The 18,593-nt window shown below is 40.2% G+C and overlaps 2 protein-coding genes across 2 annotated transcripts in view; one reads left to right on the plus strand and one right to left on the minus strand.

The window, feature by feature from the left end:
* The window catches only part of LOC140997848 (butyrophilin-like protein 1), a 174,489-nt gene that overhangs the window by 88,922 nt on the left and 66,974 nt on the right, over positions 1 to 18,593 (minus strand). The gene's annotated exons all lie outside the window — the stretch shown is intronic.
* Positions 3,689 to 18,593, plus strand: part of LOC140997860 (CD276 antigen-like) — a 106,112-nt gene continuing 91,207 nt past the window's right edge. The window contains exons 1-3 of the mRNA XM_073467918.1: positions 3,689 to 3,848; positions 9,957 to 10,271; positions 13,987 to 14,301. Coding sequence (XP_073324019.1) covers positions 3,779 to 3,848; positions 9,957 to 10,271; positions 13,987 to 14,301 — 700 coding nt within the window. The 5' untranslated portion in view covers positions 3,689 to 3,778. The remainder of the gene's footprint in view (positions 3,849 to 9,956; positions 10,272 to 13,986; positions 14,302 to 18,593) is intronic.

Here is an 18,593-nt window from a genome sequence, read left to right on the forward strand (position 1 = left end):
ACGGTCATCGACGACTGAGCTGTTTACCATCGTAACATCATGATTAAAAGTTGCCCCACCAGAGAGTACAAAACTTAGTGTGTCTCAGGGTGTCTAAAATACTTTAAACTAATGACACATGAACAATTACAATCATTTTGTGAGTAAAACATTGAGACAGAAAACTCACCACTGATAATCAGGAAGGTTTCAGCACTAGTCTGATGGTTAATGTCCTCCTGTGTGGCTACACAGCGGCAGCGTCCTGTCTTGGTCACAGTGGTGTTGAGGGTAACGTAGTAGCTGCCTCCTCTCTCTGAGACCTGAGGCTCCTCAGCAGGAAGGATGTTTCCAGCGCCGGCTCTGGAGATGCACCTGTGAACACAATATAAACAGCAGCTTATTAAGGGCAGCACAGCATTTAGTACTGGACTGTGAGATATCAAGTATAACTAAGGCTCTAGTGATGTAATCATGTTGCTTTTATCCCGTCACTGACTGAAACACTGTGTTGAAGAGAGAAGACAGGAGAGAAGCAGAAAAGCACAATGTGAGGCTCACACTAGATTTACAACCAGCGTTGTGTCACTACAATGTTGGTGCTAAACACAAATGAACAATGTTAAACTTCTCTCTATTTTGCCTGCACCCAGAGCCCCCTCACCTTTTTACCTGCAAAACTCTGCCAAAACACGTCACCCTTCAGATTTCAGGGCTGTCATATCAACTACAGACTGTTGATGCACGGACACAAAGATACAGTCAGATGTTGAGAAGGAGACAAAGCTGCCCGTCTCTCTTGTATCGTGTGAGGATCATCTCACCAAACTCTGATCAAACTGTCTGAACCCGATGGTGCAACTATGAACCAAGAGTCTGTCACTACTCTGCCCATTGCTGCCTAAAATGCTTTCAGAAACATGTTGTAGTGACTGTTTAGATGTAACACAGTCCAGCAAAAGTGTGAAAAAGACCTTGATACTTGAATTGTTTATACGTGGCGGACCCTGCCACCTCTCTAGCCTCAAACAGTGTTCTGGGACCTTATTTTCCTCTGAGAGCAGCTTGTTTACTCACTTATGGAGAAAATAAATACATCTGAGTTTGTATTATTACCTCATTAATGCTGTAAATATTAAAATACTGAGTGTGAATGTCTTCTCCAAACATCGTGTCCCTTTAAAGCATTTGAAGCTGAGTTTGCAGTGTAACACAGTTAAAACAAAGCAGAACAACTAACAACGTTTAACCACAGATGGAGAAAACCTTCATGAACTCATCACGACTGTTAGCAGCTTTTTGAAAAGTCAGTTTGAAGCCAATAACATGTCTAATAATCATTATTATATATCTAGTTAATTATTATACATGTAGTTAACCACAGCAGTGCAGCAGGTGGCGCTGTATGAAAACAAGACGTCCTCTCAACACACACACAGTTCATGATGAATGACACGACGACTGAAGACACACTGACCTCCTTTAACAGCACAGTGAGGATCAAACACACACAGTTGTCAGTCAGGACCTCACATTAGAAATAAACTGGAGGATGATGAAGAGTTAAGATGTGAAATAACGACCAGAGGTGACGGAGTGAGCAAACACCGAGTGATGCGGCTCCTCGGCTCCTGGATGAGCAGTGAAACTGAGCTGTCAGCTGCCGCATGTTCCCTGTTTCTCACCGTGTTGCTGTCCGAGTATTTCCCCAGTCGACGTCAGCAGCCAGACACCGACCAGCAGCTCTGCAGAGCCGCCGGCAGAGCTTTGAATCCCGGCGTGTTGTCCCGGTGCGGCCGCTCAGAGCAGGCGGTGCTAGCTAGCAGCGGCTAGCGGCAGCTAGCGGCGGTTAGCGGCGGCAGTTAGCGGCAGCTAGCGGCGGTTAGCGGCAGCTAGCGGCGGTTAGCGGCGGTTAGCGGCAGCTAGCGGCGGTTAGCGGCGAACTTCACGCGACCAGCCGTTAACTGACGTTTGAGGTCAACTGTCGTTTGAGGCGCGTGCAGCAGTTGTATGTATGTGAAGCTGTGACCCTGACGTGTTAACAGATCTTGTTTTTGTGTGTAATCTGAACTGTTGGTGCGACTCGTTGAACAGTGTTCCTGCTACAGACGTGTGTTTACAGCAGAGTGTGTCGGGACAATGTGATGATATATTGTTACATTCAGACAAAACTACCAGACTTCATCTGAAGCGCGCCATGATGCTGTTACAAGTTTAAAATAATTGATTACGTTTTTTTACATTTTTATATTGTGTGCTATTAGAATTGTTTTCTCGTGAGACAATGCTTCTTATGTATTTTTAAAGAATAGTTTATGTTTTAGGAAATTTAGAAATGAGAAGATTGACATCACTCTCATGTTTGTGTGTTTAATATGAGACCAGGAGACAGTTAGCTTAGCTTAGCTTAGCATAAACACTGGAAAAACGTGGAAACGGCTCGCCTGGCTCCATCTGGAGGTCTGGTCATCGCTGCACGAGAGACTAAAAGGCGGCTGAGTTTTGCCAACGCTGATTTTTTTTTTTTAAACCTCTGGACAGAAGCAAGATAGTCCGTCCACAGAGCACCCCATAATGTTGTCGTACACTTTGTGATTTTTACAGTGGACAGCGCCAGGCTAGCCGCTTCCCCCTGTTTCCAGTCTTTATGCTAAGCTAACCAGCTGAGGGCTGTAGCCTCATCTGTAAGGGCCAGATGTGAGCGTGGTATCAATCTGCTCATTTAACTCTCAACAGGAGACTTTTATAAAATGTCACACTTTTCTTTCATGATGACCAGATAAAGTCTGAAGAGTTGTGAAATGGTTACACAAGTGTGACTTGTGTTCATGTTACAAAACATTAACACTGTTCTTACTGTCTGCTCTGTGTTCTGCGTGTTCAGTTTGCATGAAGTGAATAAAAGTGATTTGACCCTGTTGGTCCGTTTCTAAGACGAGGCTCCTACGAGTCCTTGAAATGCTTTAAAGTTTGAGAATTTAAGGAAAATATCAAGGCATTGAAAGTTTTTGAAAATAGACACAGGTTATTGAAAGTGCTGGAATTAATATATTTAATAGAAATTAAAGTTATTTTGATATTTTTTTGAAAGATGCAATATGTTACAATTTTAGTTTTAATCATTCAAAAATCATCAAAATGTGGAGAAATAACAGGTTTGATTTTAAGACGTTTAGAGTGTATACAGGACCGCTAGCTGCACGGCTAACTGTGCTGAATAGCTAATTTGTTAGAGTACATATATATATTTGAGTATACATTTTACAGGTGGCTGATTATTACACATTGAACCTTTTACATACTTAAAGGGACAGTCCACCGCAAAATTCAGTCAGTCAGTATGTATATATATATATATATATATAAATATATATATATATATATATATATATATATATATATATATATATATATATATATATATATATATATGAACATCTTCTATGGTCAACACGTGAGCATAAGAGATCAAATGATCAAGAGATCAAAAGTTGTCAGAACAATAAATACCTCAGTGAAGTACAGACACCTGAAAAATCTACTCAAGTACAGTAACAAAGTATTTGTACTTCGTTACTTCCCTCCTCTCAGTGGCCAACACCCAGACAAAATGCGATGGCAGCTGCAGGCCTGGTGATGGCGCTTTTATTCTGAAGTATTAGTACCGGAAGTGCCTTAGCTTCAGGCTGAGGAGCAGAAACAGGTTGTGATGAACCAGTCAGGGTGTTGAGGAGTGTGTGAAGCTCCGTCACATAGAGACACCATCAGTGTGGTGAAGTCCTCAGAGGACATCACAACTATGGAGCTTCTTCCTCTCGTGTGTCTCTGTCTGCTGAGCTGCTCTGGAGAAACGTCTGCTGCTGGAGACGGTAAGAAAACTGATCATCACTCACTGACAGTCTTTAATTCTCACTTTGTTTCATCTGAGCAGCGGAACAATGCGGAAACATGCTGGATGTTCATCAGCTGCTTCCTGCTTTAGTGCGTACAAGACACCTGCGCAGCGTGTGACGTCACACACGCACCCTGATCATCAGCACAGATCGGTAGTATTGATTGGATCGATTACAGAAGAATTACAGCTGGATGATGCTGAGTTTTAAGTCTCTAACAATATGACGTCATCACTGCTGTGTGTGTGTGGGTGGGTGTCGTCTCCTTCCTGCTGCGACACTAAACGTTTCTCATAAACTCTTCTGATGAACTGAAATCTTCCGGACTTCGTGATATTGTTGGACTCTTTTCTCGGTGGTGAAATTAAACGTGTGTGTGTGTGAAGCCTCCTGAAGAAACTAAAGTGGTTCCTGTAACATTAAGGTTTGTTGCTCCGGGGAGCGTTTTGAGTGTGACGCACATGTAACCGTGTAGTTAATAAAGTAACGAGTGTAACCAGAGACACATATAGACATATATAGACACATATAGACACATATAGACACATATAGACATATATAGACACATATAGACATATATAGACACATACAGACATATATAGACACATATAGACATATATAGACATATATAGACATATATAGACATATATAGACATATATAGACACATACAGACATATATAGACATATATAGACACATACAGACATATATAGACACATATAGACACATATAGACATATATAGACATATATAGACATATATAGACATATACACACAGACGCCTCACTGCGTCGGCCCGCTGCTGCGATGCGTCGCCGCCATATTGGAGGAGAGAGCTCTGCCCAGTGAACTGACATGATCCAGATCCTTAACAATCAATTAACAATCATGGAGACAAATAATTAAAAAGTCCGCAAATCAAGATAAGAAACTGCAACTGGCAGTGAGCCTGCTTTCTTTTCTTTTAGCAGTGAAGTGATAAACTCCATGACAGAACATTGTAAAATATGATATTGTATAAAATAACATTACATGGTAAAAAAAAAAAAAAAAAGTAAAGTTGCAGTAAGCTACTTTTATAAATATGCACTATATATATAGTTTGTATTATTATTATTATTATTATTATTGTTATTGGTATTATTACTATTTTTCTGCTTATTCTTGACTTTGAATGGGAGCAGCTGTAACGCAAGCAATTTCCCGTCAGGGATTAATGAAGTGTTTCTGATTCTGATTAATATATTATGCAGTCAGTTGTCCATATTTAAGTTGACAGTATGGTAGACAGACATCACATTTACATGTCAGGATCTGGTTATTATAGACACAGACATTAACTTACAGCACTTTGTAGAAGGAGCTTTGTAAAGTTCACTTCTTTAGTTCACGGGGCAGAGCTGCCTCCTCCAATATCAAGTATGTATATCCAAGTACGGTCCAACGCTCAATGAGGCGTCTATGTATATATATATTATATATGCCTATGCGTTTATATATTATATATGCCTATGAGTATATATATTATATATGTCTATGAGTATATATATTATGTCTATGAGCTTTCACCGTCCGCTCTGTGGTTCAGTAACTGAACTGTCTTCTGTAGTTCTGTGTCATTCATGTTCCGGGGTGAAGAGCTGTGGACCCGGGAATCTGTATAGTGACGCTGAAGCTGCGTCTGATCCACAGCTTCTTATTGAAATATTCAGTAAGAAGCCTGCAGATGGCTCTGTTTAGTCATTTTCAAGCCAGTTCATGGACAAACGTGATAAATATGGAGGAGATGAAGTGAAAATGAATTATACAATGACACGGTCTGTAATTGGTTCACAATCAAAGTTTTGATCATTTTCAACTCTAGCATTTTTTCCTAATTGTCCTTGCTCATGGTGAACTGATTTTCAGTCTTATTTCTATTCCTACCTATTTGCTGTGGTTCAACCTGCTCAGTATTAAAAAGTCTCAAGAAAACAATACTCCAGTATGACAGGGGACATCACAGGGTTTGATTATCCTGACTTTTATTTATTTGTACTGTAGCATTTATCTCCTGTTCACCTAAAAATATTCTATTTGTGAAAAAAAGGGCATTTTCACTGCTTTTTACACATCCAGACCACATTAGACCAGGTCCAGATCAAAAACCACTCAGTTAGACTCATCAGATCTGGACTACAGTTTAATCCTGCAGTATCGTCTCTTTTTTCCATCTCTATTCTACACGTATTCTGTGCTCTGCCCACAGCTGTCTCCTCCAGAGCTCCACAGCTCCAGTTGCTGTCTGCAGTCTGTCACTGATCTGAAACACCAGCATCTGTCCCTGCTCTCCTCTTGTCTGTTTGTGCAATTAACTGCACAGCAAGCCAAATTATTTGTCTGATGTTTGCATTAAAAATGATCTAAACGTCCCTTTGCCATCCATACTCCCTCTCTGCTCTCTTAGGGGCATCGCTCCCGCTCCCACTTTCAATCCCCAAACATAATGTTGTTGTGTGGCACTCTTTAAGAAGTCTGAAACAATTTAAACTTTCCTTTGGCCTGCAGAGCATCTCTCTCTTCTCCCCGCTCTCTTACAACCCCTTATTCCCCCCCTCTAGCCATTCCTCTGTTTTTAAAACCTGGGATGCCAAGGGCATCCAAACACTGGAGCACTTGTACATAGATGGTGTCTTTGCCAATTTCACACAACTTAAAGAAAAAACTGATCTGCCACAGTCTCCTTTTTTTCAGTTCTTGCAGGTGAGGGATTTTATTAGGAAGAAGTTCCCAGATTTTTCCCTCTCTCCCACCTAAAACTCATCTTGATCATATTATTAACATGCTTTTACACTCTCAAAGGGGGAGGCTGGCCAAAGTTTATGAATACATAATTTCAATTAATATGCCCTCTGTAACTGTTATAAAACAGCACTGGGAAGAGGAGCTTGGCTTTATCATCTTGGATGACATTTGGGATGCAGCCTTGGATCGTGTACAGTCCTCATCCTTATGTGCACATCACAGTCTTGTCCAGTTCAAGGTTTTGCACCGTCACATTATTGTCAGACTGCCTTGACAAAAATGTACCCACACATTGACCCCCTCCGTGACAGATGCAAAATGCTTCCTGCGACTTTATATCATATGTTCTGGGGTTGCCCTGAATTAGATCGATTCTGGTCCTCTTTCTTTGATTTATTCTCTAAAACATTTTAAAAACCTGTTACACCCTGACCCCTTATGGCCATTTTTGGTGTAACCTAAGAAAACATATCTATGACCTCCTGTCAGCGCAAGGCTTCGGCATTCTCCTCCTTACTAGTGCGGCGGTTGTTTTACTAAACTGGAAGAATGCTGCTCCACCCACCCACACACATCCCATCAAGAGTATCATGTGTAATCTCAAATTAGAAAAGATCAGGAATACTGTTAATGGTGCCCTTCAGAACTTTCATAGGACATGGGATTACTTTATTGAATTCGTAAAGCAATTAGATGGGCTTCAATTAGAGTGATAAACTTCCGGCTGACCCACTATAACTGTACCCTGGCTGAGGACGATTAATTAAATGCGCAACTGGACCCCCCCACCCCCAATCCTTCCCCTCCTTGTGTCTTAAAGTCATAAAGTGTCATAAAGTGTCTTTATGTTGTCCCTTCCTGTGTGTTTGTATGTGTGTCTCATTGTCCCTTTTTTTTGTTTTTGTCTCTTTTCTTGTTTTCTGTTTTACTCCTATTTCAATTTCACTTTTTTTTCTGTTTTTCTCACGTGGTTATTGTGTTCTACTTGCCTTGTTTTGGTATATTTTGATTCTATATAATCTTGGTATTGTTGTTACTTTTGTAGCCTATTAACCGATTTTTTTTCTTTTTTTTTCTTTGATGTATTGGTTTAAATCCTTTCTGTCCTGACAGTTATTATAAACATGCATTCAAGGAAAATTCAATAAAATAATTTTGAAAGAAAAAAAAAGGTTTAAACCACATCAACACCACAATCAGGCCGGGAGCTGAAGCCTCACAGAGCCGTTAGCTTAGCTGAAGACTTTCAGATTTCTCCAATGATAAATCAAAGAAACGTCAGTGAACATAATTCTGTTTAAAAAACATAATTCCTCTGACATGTGAAGCTTTAATCTGATGTCCTTAGAAAGTACAGTGAACATATTTGAATTACAAAGTATAGTGGCCATTTGTCACTGTCCGCGCATGCTGGTGGTTTAAAGGGCTTGTACGCGTGCCAGTGTAGGTGTAGGCGCATAACACAGCAAATGTCCAAGCATTACTTCTCTTTTGTCACTGTCACAATAACACCTAATATTCTGACCTGCGGCGTTACACGCCATGGCACGGTCAAAAACCGCATGGATTCTCCAGCGTGCGCACCTGCGCTGATTAACCCACCTGCCTATATTGAAACAAAAGCAATGGCCTAAACAGATACTGCCACCTACTGGCACAAATGTGTACATCACTCATGAACAAAGAAAATGAGCAATCTGGCTCCTACACAAAGTAAAAAACAACCTGTGTGTTGCATCTGAGGAACAGGATAGTTTGGTGGTTAGTTGTGTCGTTGAATCCAGTCCAATAAATCAAGATCTGACATGAATAAAACTACAACTTCTCCTGGTGTTATAAAGCTGAAGAGTTTCCAGCTGAATACATTTTGTAACATTCAAACACAAGGCTCAATAACAAAAACCTAATAAACTATACTGTAACAGGGCTCTACGCTGACATTTTTCCCAACGAGCACATGTGCTCCTAAAGTAAAATATCTGGGAGCACAAAAAATATGTATTTATCGATGCTGAACAATTCATATTTAAATAGGCAGCACAAACAAAATTTTGATTTACAGTGTTTGATTTCATTTTTTTTTTCATTTCAGGCAGAAAAACAGTGGTTTTGGTAACTAAACAGGTCCATCACTCAACAAAATATAGAGAAATGTCCCACAAGCAACGTCACATGACCAAACAACTGTAACGTAGTAACTGGTCGTCTCTTTGGAAACTTATATGAGGAAAAGCCTCTGTCCTCCTGTCTGTCCGACGACTCTTCGTCACATTTCTGCCTGAAAAACAGCGTCTGTCCCCGTCAAAAAACTTTAACTCACGGTGAAAAAAATCACCACGACGGTCAGTCCTCCACCGAGACTTAGTGAACTTTCCCCCCAGAAAACAGCCTCCCTCCCCACAAGTGAAAGAGTCAGACAGCGTCCTGTTGACTGATGGCGATTATGTAATTTAGAGAAAAACGTAACTTTGTCACTTTCCAGGATGTTTGGTGGGTCAGGATCTCAACCACAGCACATTATAACAGCATCCATATGATTATAAACAGTCAGCAGGTACATGTTTAGATTAACAGGAGGACACCGGGGAACACCTTGAAAAAAACACATACGTCATCACCATGACGTGTACCGTCACGCCTCTTCTGGACCCGCAGCGCCGGCTTGCTGTGTGAATTACTCTGGTTCGTCTTTAAGCCGGAGCTGCTCGGCTCTGTGTGAACAACCAGCGGCGGAGAATTGGCAAACCGCTGCTGCGGCAATAATGCGGCAACTCTGTGTGAAAAGGGCTGGTGACTTGTGGTTGTGATGGTAACTTGTGATTGTGATGGTAACTTGTGGTTGTGATGGTAACTTGTGGTTGTGATGGTGACTTGTGGTTGTGCTGGTAACTTGTGGTTGTGATGGTAACTTGTGGTTGTGCTGGTAACTTGTGGTTGTGATGGTGACTTGTGGTTGTGCTGGTAACTTGTGGTTGTGATGGTAACTTGTGGTTGTGCTGGTAACTTGTGGTTGTGATGGTAACTTGTGGTTGTGATGGTAACTTGTGACCTTTGCTCGCACACTGTGTGCCGAAATCATTTTACCGGTTCGCACATACATTTTTTTAGGGGCAAATGTGAGTGAAGTGCAGCTTAAATATACTTAAAATATGTCAGTACAAGCACGACACAACCAAAACTATTATGTTAGAGGAAACAGGTGTGTTGAGTTATTGTTGTGGTGTGTAAAGTTGTTATCTGACTTTGTTTCCTGATGACTCTGCATGTTAACATACTGAGTAACACATGTTTTTGTCTTCCAGGTGTCAAAGTGGTCGTGAAAGAAGACAGTGATGCTGTTTTACCCTGTTCCCTCAGCACCAAGGAGGACATCACAAGAAAGATCTTTGACTGGAAGAAAGATGAAAGACGGCAGAAAGTGTTCTTTTATAATTCAGGCATCTTCACAAGTCAAGATCAGCAGTTCAAAGATCGAGTCTCACATTTTCAAGATCAACTGAAGAACGGCAACGCCTCCATAAAGATCAATAAAACAAAGATGGCCGACAGCGGGAACTACAGCTGCGATTTTCCAAATCTTCAGCCGAGACAAACATTCAACATTGAGCTTGTTGTTGGTGAGTGCTTTCATTAAACAGTTAAAGATGTCCGCTCATTTACTGCTGCGACTGGTTCAAGAGTCCCAGATGGACTTTTGTTGTGGTCAGAATACACATCTGGCAGGGCCTCGAGCCCACAGAGCTGCAGCCACATCTGGAGAGATGTTGATTCAGTGTTATTGTCAGTTTGGAGTCTGTAGTTTGTGTTAGTTTTAAATTGCATTGTCGGTGTAGTGTGTTGGGATACTGAGAGGTGTTTCTAATATTAAGTCCACCCTAATTTGAAAGAATTGATTGAGCTGATTAAAATATTTCTTAGTAACACAGTTCAGTCCCGATAACACATCAGGTGTGTTACCTTTGACCATCCAGTCTTTCCTTCAGTCAGAATCTGCCTCAAACTGGAAGAAGTTAAAATGTTTGAACTTTCATCCTGTCAAACAGTGCTGGAGGTTTATGTTGTGCTTTTCTATTTCTTTGTTCCTCTGTATTTTTATCCTCATAATTTAAACTGTATATACAAGCAGAGTACGGACCCACTCAGTGGACACTTTATTAGGTTCACCTGTACAATCTATTAATGAGATCAGATTCAATACATCTTTATTTACACTGAGTAAATTAATGAGACAAAGAAATTCAGTTTAACGTCCGACCAGAGGTGTAAAAAGCAGCTGTGAGCAGCTTGTGTACATACAGTATGTTCAGGTGTAATAAAGAGAATAAACTGTGAGGGATGAAGACACTAAGATATAAACAGTGTGAACACGTGCAGCAGCACAGAAGGCAAAATATACAATGCAGGTATCAGAGCAAAGTAACGTCAGTGAGACGTTATATAGAGAATAAACAGCTGGAGGTTTGATATGAACACAGTGTTCACACTATAGATCACATATATACAGTATGTACAGTAGTATAAATATGTTTATGTATATACTGTAATTTAATACAGCAGCTCTGCCACTAATTCTGTTTTTATGAACTTTATAATGTTCAGTTTGTGTCGACTTTGTCTGAAATGTGTAAATGAAAGTGTGTTTATTACTGAGGTCACAGTTAAAGGTGGTGTTGTACTGAACTACATCACACTGAGAGGTGTTTCTGTTTTTTTGTCCTCCCTGTTTACAAACATGACGGGTCAGAATATTAGAAACACCTCTGAATATAATACAGTCCAGTTCAACACCGTCACTAACTACGAGCTCAGTGATAAAGATTTTATTTCATTAACACCTCGATGACAGTGTCGACACAAACTGAACATTAATTCATCATAAAAGTGAAGTTAAAGTCAGAACAGTTGTGTTGGATTGTTTTAGATTAGAGCTGCGAGGTACGACCTGAAAATTATATCATGATATTTTTATGCCACATCCTGATATACGATATGTAACTGGATATTTTAAATCTTCTCAAAAGCGCTTCATAACTGTTAGGACGGGGCACAAAATCAAATATCACAATATTTTTGACCAAATAGGCCCCACAGTGACATCAGTATTGTGATAATATTGTAGGGATGACTATTGATACTTGGACAAAATATGAACACAATGAGATTTCTGATCAATAATCATCAGTAAAGTGGATATAATGACTAAAGTATTAGAACAAACAGAAAAGTCTGGTAAGTTCAGAAAACTACATGACTTGACTGTAATACAGCCTTTAAAAGCTCTTATGACATATCATGATATAATGACATCATCATCTGATGATATACAGTTTAGTCTCATATCACAATAACAATATAAAACTGAGATGTAGCCCGGCGCTAGTTAGCATGTTAGCCTCACAGAGCTGTTAGCTTAGCTGAAGACTTTCAGATTTCTCCAATAATAAATCAGAGAAACATCAGTGAACATAATTCTGTTTAAAAAACATAATTCCTCTGACATGTGAAGCTTTAATCTGATGTCCTTAGAAAATACAGTGAAGATATTTGAATTACAAAGTTAAAAACAACCTGTGTGTTGCAGCTGAGGAACAGGATAGTTTGGTGGTTAGTTGTGTCTTTGAATCCAGTCCAATAAATCAAGATCTGACATGAATAAAACTACAACTTCTCCTGGTGTTATAAAGCTGAAGAGTTTCCAGCTGAATACATTTTGTAACATTCAAACACAAGGCTCAATAACAAAAACCTAATAAACTATACTGTAACAGGGCTCTACGCTGACATTTTTCCCAACGAGCACATGTTCTCCTAAAGTAAAATATCTGGGAGCACAAAAAATATGTATTTATCGATGCTGAACAATTCACATTTAAAGAGGCAGCACAAACAATATTTTGATTTACAGTGTTTGATTTCATTTTTTTTTCATTTCAGGCAGCAAAACAATGATTTTGGTAACTAAACAGGTTCATCACTCAACAAAATATAGAGAAATGTCCCACAAGCAACGTCACATGACCAAACAACTGTAACGTAGTAACTGGTCGTCTCTTTGGAAACTTATATGAGGAAAAGCCTCTGTCCTCCTGTCTGTCCGACGACTCTTCGTCACATTTCTGCCCGAAAAACAGCGTCTGTCCCCGTCAAAAAACTTTAACTCACGGTGAAAAAAATCACCACGACGGTCAGTCCTCCACCGAGACTTAGTGAACTTTCCCCCCAGAAAACAGCCTCCCTCCCCGCGAGTGAAAGAGTCAGACAGCGTCCTGTTGACTGATGGCGATTATGTAATTTAGAGAAAAACGTAACTTTGTCACTTTCCAGGATGTTTGGTGGGTCAGGATCTCAACCACAGCACATTATAACAGCATCCATATGATTATAAACAGTCAGCAGGTACATGTTTAGATCAACAGGAGGACACCGGGGAACACCTTGAAAAAAACACATACGTCATCACCATGACGTGTACCGCCACGCCTCTTCTGGACCCGCAGCGCCGGCTTGCTGTGTGAATTACTCTGGTTCGTCTTTAAGCCGGAGCTGCTCGGCTCTGTGTGAACAACCAGCGGCGGAGAATTGGCAAACCGCTGCTGCGGCAATAATGCGGCAACTCTGTGTGAAAAGGGCTGGTAACTTGTGGTTGTGATGGTAACTTGTGATTGTGATGGTAACTTGTGGTTGTGATGGTAACTTGTGGTTGTGATGGTGACTTGTGGTTGTGCTGGTAACTTGTGGTTGTGATGGTAACTTGTGGTTGTGATGGTAACTTGTGATTGTGATGGTAACTTGTGGTTGTGATGGTAACTTGTGGTTGTGCTGGTAACTTGTGGTTGTGATGGTGACTTGTGGTTGTGATGGTAACTTGTGGTTGTGATGGTAACTTGTGGTTGTGCTGGTAACTTGTGGTTGTGATGGTAACTTGTGGTTGTGATGGTAACTTGTGGTTGTGATGGTGACTTGTGGTTGTGATGGTGACTTGTGGTTGTGATGGTAACTTGTGGTTGTGATGGTAACTTGTGGTTGTGCTGGTAACTTGTGGTTGTGATGGTAACTTGTGGTTGTGATGGTAACTTGTGACCTTTGCTCGCACACTGTGCGCCAAAGTCATTTTACCGGTTCGCACATACATTTTTTTAGGGGCAAATGTGAGTGAAGTGCAGCTTAAATATACTTAAAATATGTCAGAACAAGCACGACACAACCAAAACTATTATGTTAGAGGAAACAGGTGTTGAGTTATTGTTGTGGTGTGTAAAGTTGTTATCTGACTTTGTTTCCTGATGACTCTGCATGTTAACATACTGAGTAACACATGTTTTTGTCTTCCAGGTGTCAGAGTTGTCGTGGAAGAAGACGATGATGCTGTTTTACCCTGTTCCCTCAGCACCAAGGAGGACATCACAGCAAAGACCTTTGACTGGAGGAAAGATGAAAGACGGCAGGAAGTGTTCTTTTATAATTCAGGCATCTTCACAGGTCAAGATGAGCAGTTCAGAGGTCGAGTCTCACATTTTCAAGATCAACTGAAGAACGGTGACGCCTCCATAAAGATCACAAAAACAAAGATGGCCGACAGTGGGACCTACAGCTGCGATTTTCCAAATCTTCAGCCGAGACAAACATTCAACATTGAGCTTGTTGTTGGTGAGTGCTTTCATTAAACAGTTAAAGATGTCCGCTCATTTACTGCTGCGACTGGTTCAAGAGTCCCAGATGGACTTTTGTTGTGGTCAGAATACACATCTGGCAGGGCCTCGAGCCCACAGAGCTGCAGCCACATCTGGAGAGATGTTGATTCAGTGTTATTGTCAGTTTGGAGTCTGTAGTTTGTGTTAGTTTTAAATTGCATTGTAGGTGTAGTGTGTTGGGATACTGAGAGGTGTTTCTAATATTAAGTCCACCCTAATTTGAAAGAATTGATTGAGCTTGATTAAAATATTTCTTAGTAACACAGTTCAGTCCCGATAACACATCAGGTGTGTTACCTTTGACCATCCAGTCTTTCCTTCAGTCAGAATCTGCCTCAAACTGGAAGAAGTTAAAAATGTTTGAACTTTCATCCTGTCAAACAGTGCTGGAGGTTTATGTTGTGCTTTTCTATTTCTTTGTTCCTCTATTTTTATCCTCACAAATTAAACTGTATATACAAGCAGAGTACGGACCCACTCAGTGGACACTTTATTAGGTTCACCTGTACAATCTATTAATGAGATCAGATTCAATACATCTTTATTTACACTGAGTAAATTAACGAGACAAAGAAATTCAGTTTAATGTCCGTCCAGAGGTGTAAAAAGCAGCTGTGAGCAGATTGTGTACATACAGTATGTTCAGGTGTAATAAAGAGAATAAACTGTGAGGGATGAAGACACTAAGATATAAACAGTGTGAACACGTGCAGCAGCACAGAAGGCAAAATATACAATGCAGGTATCAGAGCAAAGTAACGTCAGTGAGACGTTATATAGAGAATAAACAGCTGGAGGTTTGATATGAATACAGTGTTCACACTATAGATCACATATATACAGTATGTACAGCAGTATAAATATGTTTATGTATATATTGTAATTTAATACAGCAGCTCTGCCACTAATTCTGTTTTTATGAACTTTATAATGTTCAGTTTGTGTCGACTTTGTCTGAAATGTGTAAATGAAAGTGTGTGTTTATTACTGAGGTCACAGTTAAAGGTGGTGTTGTACTGAACTACATCACACTGAGAGGTGTTTCTGTTTTTTTGTCCTCCCTGTTTACAAACATGACGGGTCAGAATATTAGAAACACGTCTGAATATAATACAGTCCAGTTCAACACCGTCACTAACTACGAGCTCAGTGATAAAGATTTTATTTCATTAACACCTCGATGACAGTGTCGACAGAAACTGAACATTAATTCATCATAAAAGTGAAGTTAAAGTCAGAACAGTTGTGTTGGATTGTTTTAGATTAGAGCTGCGAGGTACGGCCTGAAAATTATATCATGATATTTTTATGCCACATCCTGATATACGATATGTAACTGGATATTTTAAATCTTCTCAAAAGCGCTTCATAAATGTTAGGATGGGGCCACAAAATCAAATATCACAATATTTTTGACCAAATAGGCCCTACTGTGATATCAGTATTGTGACAATATTGTAGGGATGACTATTGATACTTGGACAAAATATGAACACAATGAGATTTCTGATCAATAATCACCAGTAAAGTGGATATAATGACTAAAGTATTAGAACAAACAGAAAAGTCTGGTAAGTTCAGAAAACTACATCACTTTACTGTAATACAGCCTTTAAAAGCTCTTATGACATATCATGATATAATGACATCATCATCTGATGATATACAGTTTAGTCTCATATCACAATAACAATATAAAACTGAGATGTAGCCCGGCGCTAGTTAGCATGTTAGCCTCACAGAGCTGTTAGCTTAGCTGAAGACTTTCAGATTTCTCCAATAATAAATCAGAGAAACATCAGTGAACATAATTCTGTTTAAAAAACATAATTCCTCTGACATGTGAAGCTTTAATCTGATGTCCTTAGAAAGTACAGTGAACATATTTGAATTACAAAGTTAAAAACAACCTGTGTGTTGCAGCTGAGGAACAGGATAGTTTGGTGGTTAGTTGTGTCTTTGAATCCAGTCCAATAAATCAAGATCTGACATGAATAAAACTACAACTTCTCCTGGTGTTATAAAGCTGAAGAGTTTCCAGCTGAATACATTTTGTAACATTCAAACACAAGGCTCAATAACAAAAACCTAATAAACTATACTGTAACAGGGCTCTACGCTGACATTTTTCCCAACGAGCACATGTTCTCCTAAAGTAAAATATCTGGGAGCACAAAAAATATGTATTTATCGATGCTGAACAATTCACATTTAAAGAGGCAGCACAAACAATATTTTGATTTACAGTGTTTGATTTCATTTTTTTTTCATTTCAGGCAGCAAAACAATGATTTTGGTAACTAAACAGGTCCATCACTCAACAAAATATAGAGAAATGTCCCACAAGCAACGTCACATGACCAAACAACTGTAACGTAGTAACTGGTCGTCTCTTTGGAAACTTATATGAGGAAAAGCCTCTGTCCTCCTGTCTGTCCGACGACTCTTCGCCAAGTTTCTGCCCGAAAAACAGCGTCTGTCCCCGTCAAAAAACTTTAACTCACGGTGAAAAAAATCACCACGACGGTCAGTCCTCCACCGAGACTTAGTGAACTTTCCCCCCAGAAAACAGCCTCCCTCCCCGCGAGTGAAAGAGTCAGACAGCGTCCTGTTGACTGATGGCGATTATGTAATTTAGAGAAAAACGTAACTTTGTCACTTTCCAGGATGTTTGGTGGGTCAGGATCTCAACCACAGCACATTATAACAGCATCCATATGATTATAAACAGTCAGCAGGTACATGTTTAGATTAACAGGAGGACACCGGGGAACACCTTGAAAAAAACACATACGTCATCACCATGACGTGTACCGCCACGCCTCTTCTGGACCCGCAGCGCCGGCTTGCTGTGTGAGTAGGCTCGTTCGAGATGAACTGCGTCTCGCCTGGAAGGTGGACGAGACCAGGCGGCGGCAGCAGGGGGCGATGACAAAAAGCTGCAGCCAAGTCGGACAGTTTCCAGCCAGTCAGCCAGTTTCGGAGTGGGGGTGTTCCGGAATGGACCAGCCGCCCCGTAGTTTGCAGAACACGGTCGGACAGCTATGGCTGAAGAAATTGCATATGCGTTCTTGATCGCTGAAGAAATCGAAGCAGAAGAGATCCCCCTACTTTTCCATGAAGATGGACTGGAACGGAGAAGGTAATGTGTTATATATATATATATATATATATATATATATATATATATATATATATATATATATATACATATATATATATATGTGTGTGTGTGTATTGGAAATGAACCAGAGCATATGGCCACTATCACAGTCCAGTCAGTCCAGTGCCTTGTATTTTTCTCTGATCGACGTCCAGTGAAAACCACGTATCTTCATGTATGATGATCTCAAGTTATCAGTTAATAATGGGTTTAGAAGTTCTCCTACATCTCAGGCAAATCAAAACACTCTAACAAAACATTTGAACAACCTAGGAATTTTACTCTCACAAAGTTTAAAACAAGGTTGTATTTTTATTATCCCATATAAAGATGACATTGTGGAGATACATGGTTATCACTGGTCAGCAAATGATATTAATTCAACAACTACGCCCTACAAGCCCAATGAGTCCTTTAGAGTCCTGTATATAATCAACTTCATTACCATTCTCCTAGGCTGGTTCCAAAAATACCACATTTTGTCGAGGAGGTGGTACCTTGTACCTTGTACAGTGTCACTGACTTCAAAAGTCATTTCAGACTTTTAAGAGGACAAGTGGAGGTAGGCTCATCTAAAGCATTTCAAGTATTATCACTGATATTTGCATGTTAGTGTGATAATTGTCTCTTATTTGCTAACTAGGACCTAATAACCACTTTGGGACCGTTCTACATGAACAAACAACAAACCAAGTTGCCAGTCTCAAACAGTGCTCTCGCCTGTCTGTGGACTCTGTCTAACCAGGAGTCATATAGGGGTGTAGCAGACCGATTCAACATATCAAAATCCACAATGTCAACACATCTCCATCACTTTTGCTCCCTGGTCAACACATATCTGTCCCATCACATTTCATGGCCTACAGTAGAAGCACTTCACACATCACAGTTACGGTTTCAAACAGCTGGATGTTCATCTGCACATCATTGGCGATTCAGCCTATCCTCTGTTGAAACAACTGATGAAGCCCTACAGGGATAATGGGCACCTGACTGCCAGGCAGAGGCGCTTCAACCAAAAGCTCAATGCAGCTCGTGTGGCTATTGAGCATGCTTTTGGCGTCATGAAATCCAAGTTCAGGAGG

This window comes from Pagrus major, chromosome 6 (assembly GCF_040436345.1).
Source record: "Pagrus major chromosome 6, Pma_NU_1.0".
NCBI classification, from domain to species: domain Eukaryota; kingdom Metazoa; phylum Chordata; class Actinopteri; order Spariformes; family Sparidae; genus Pagrus; species Pagrus major.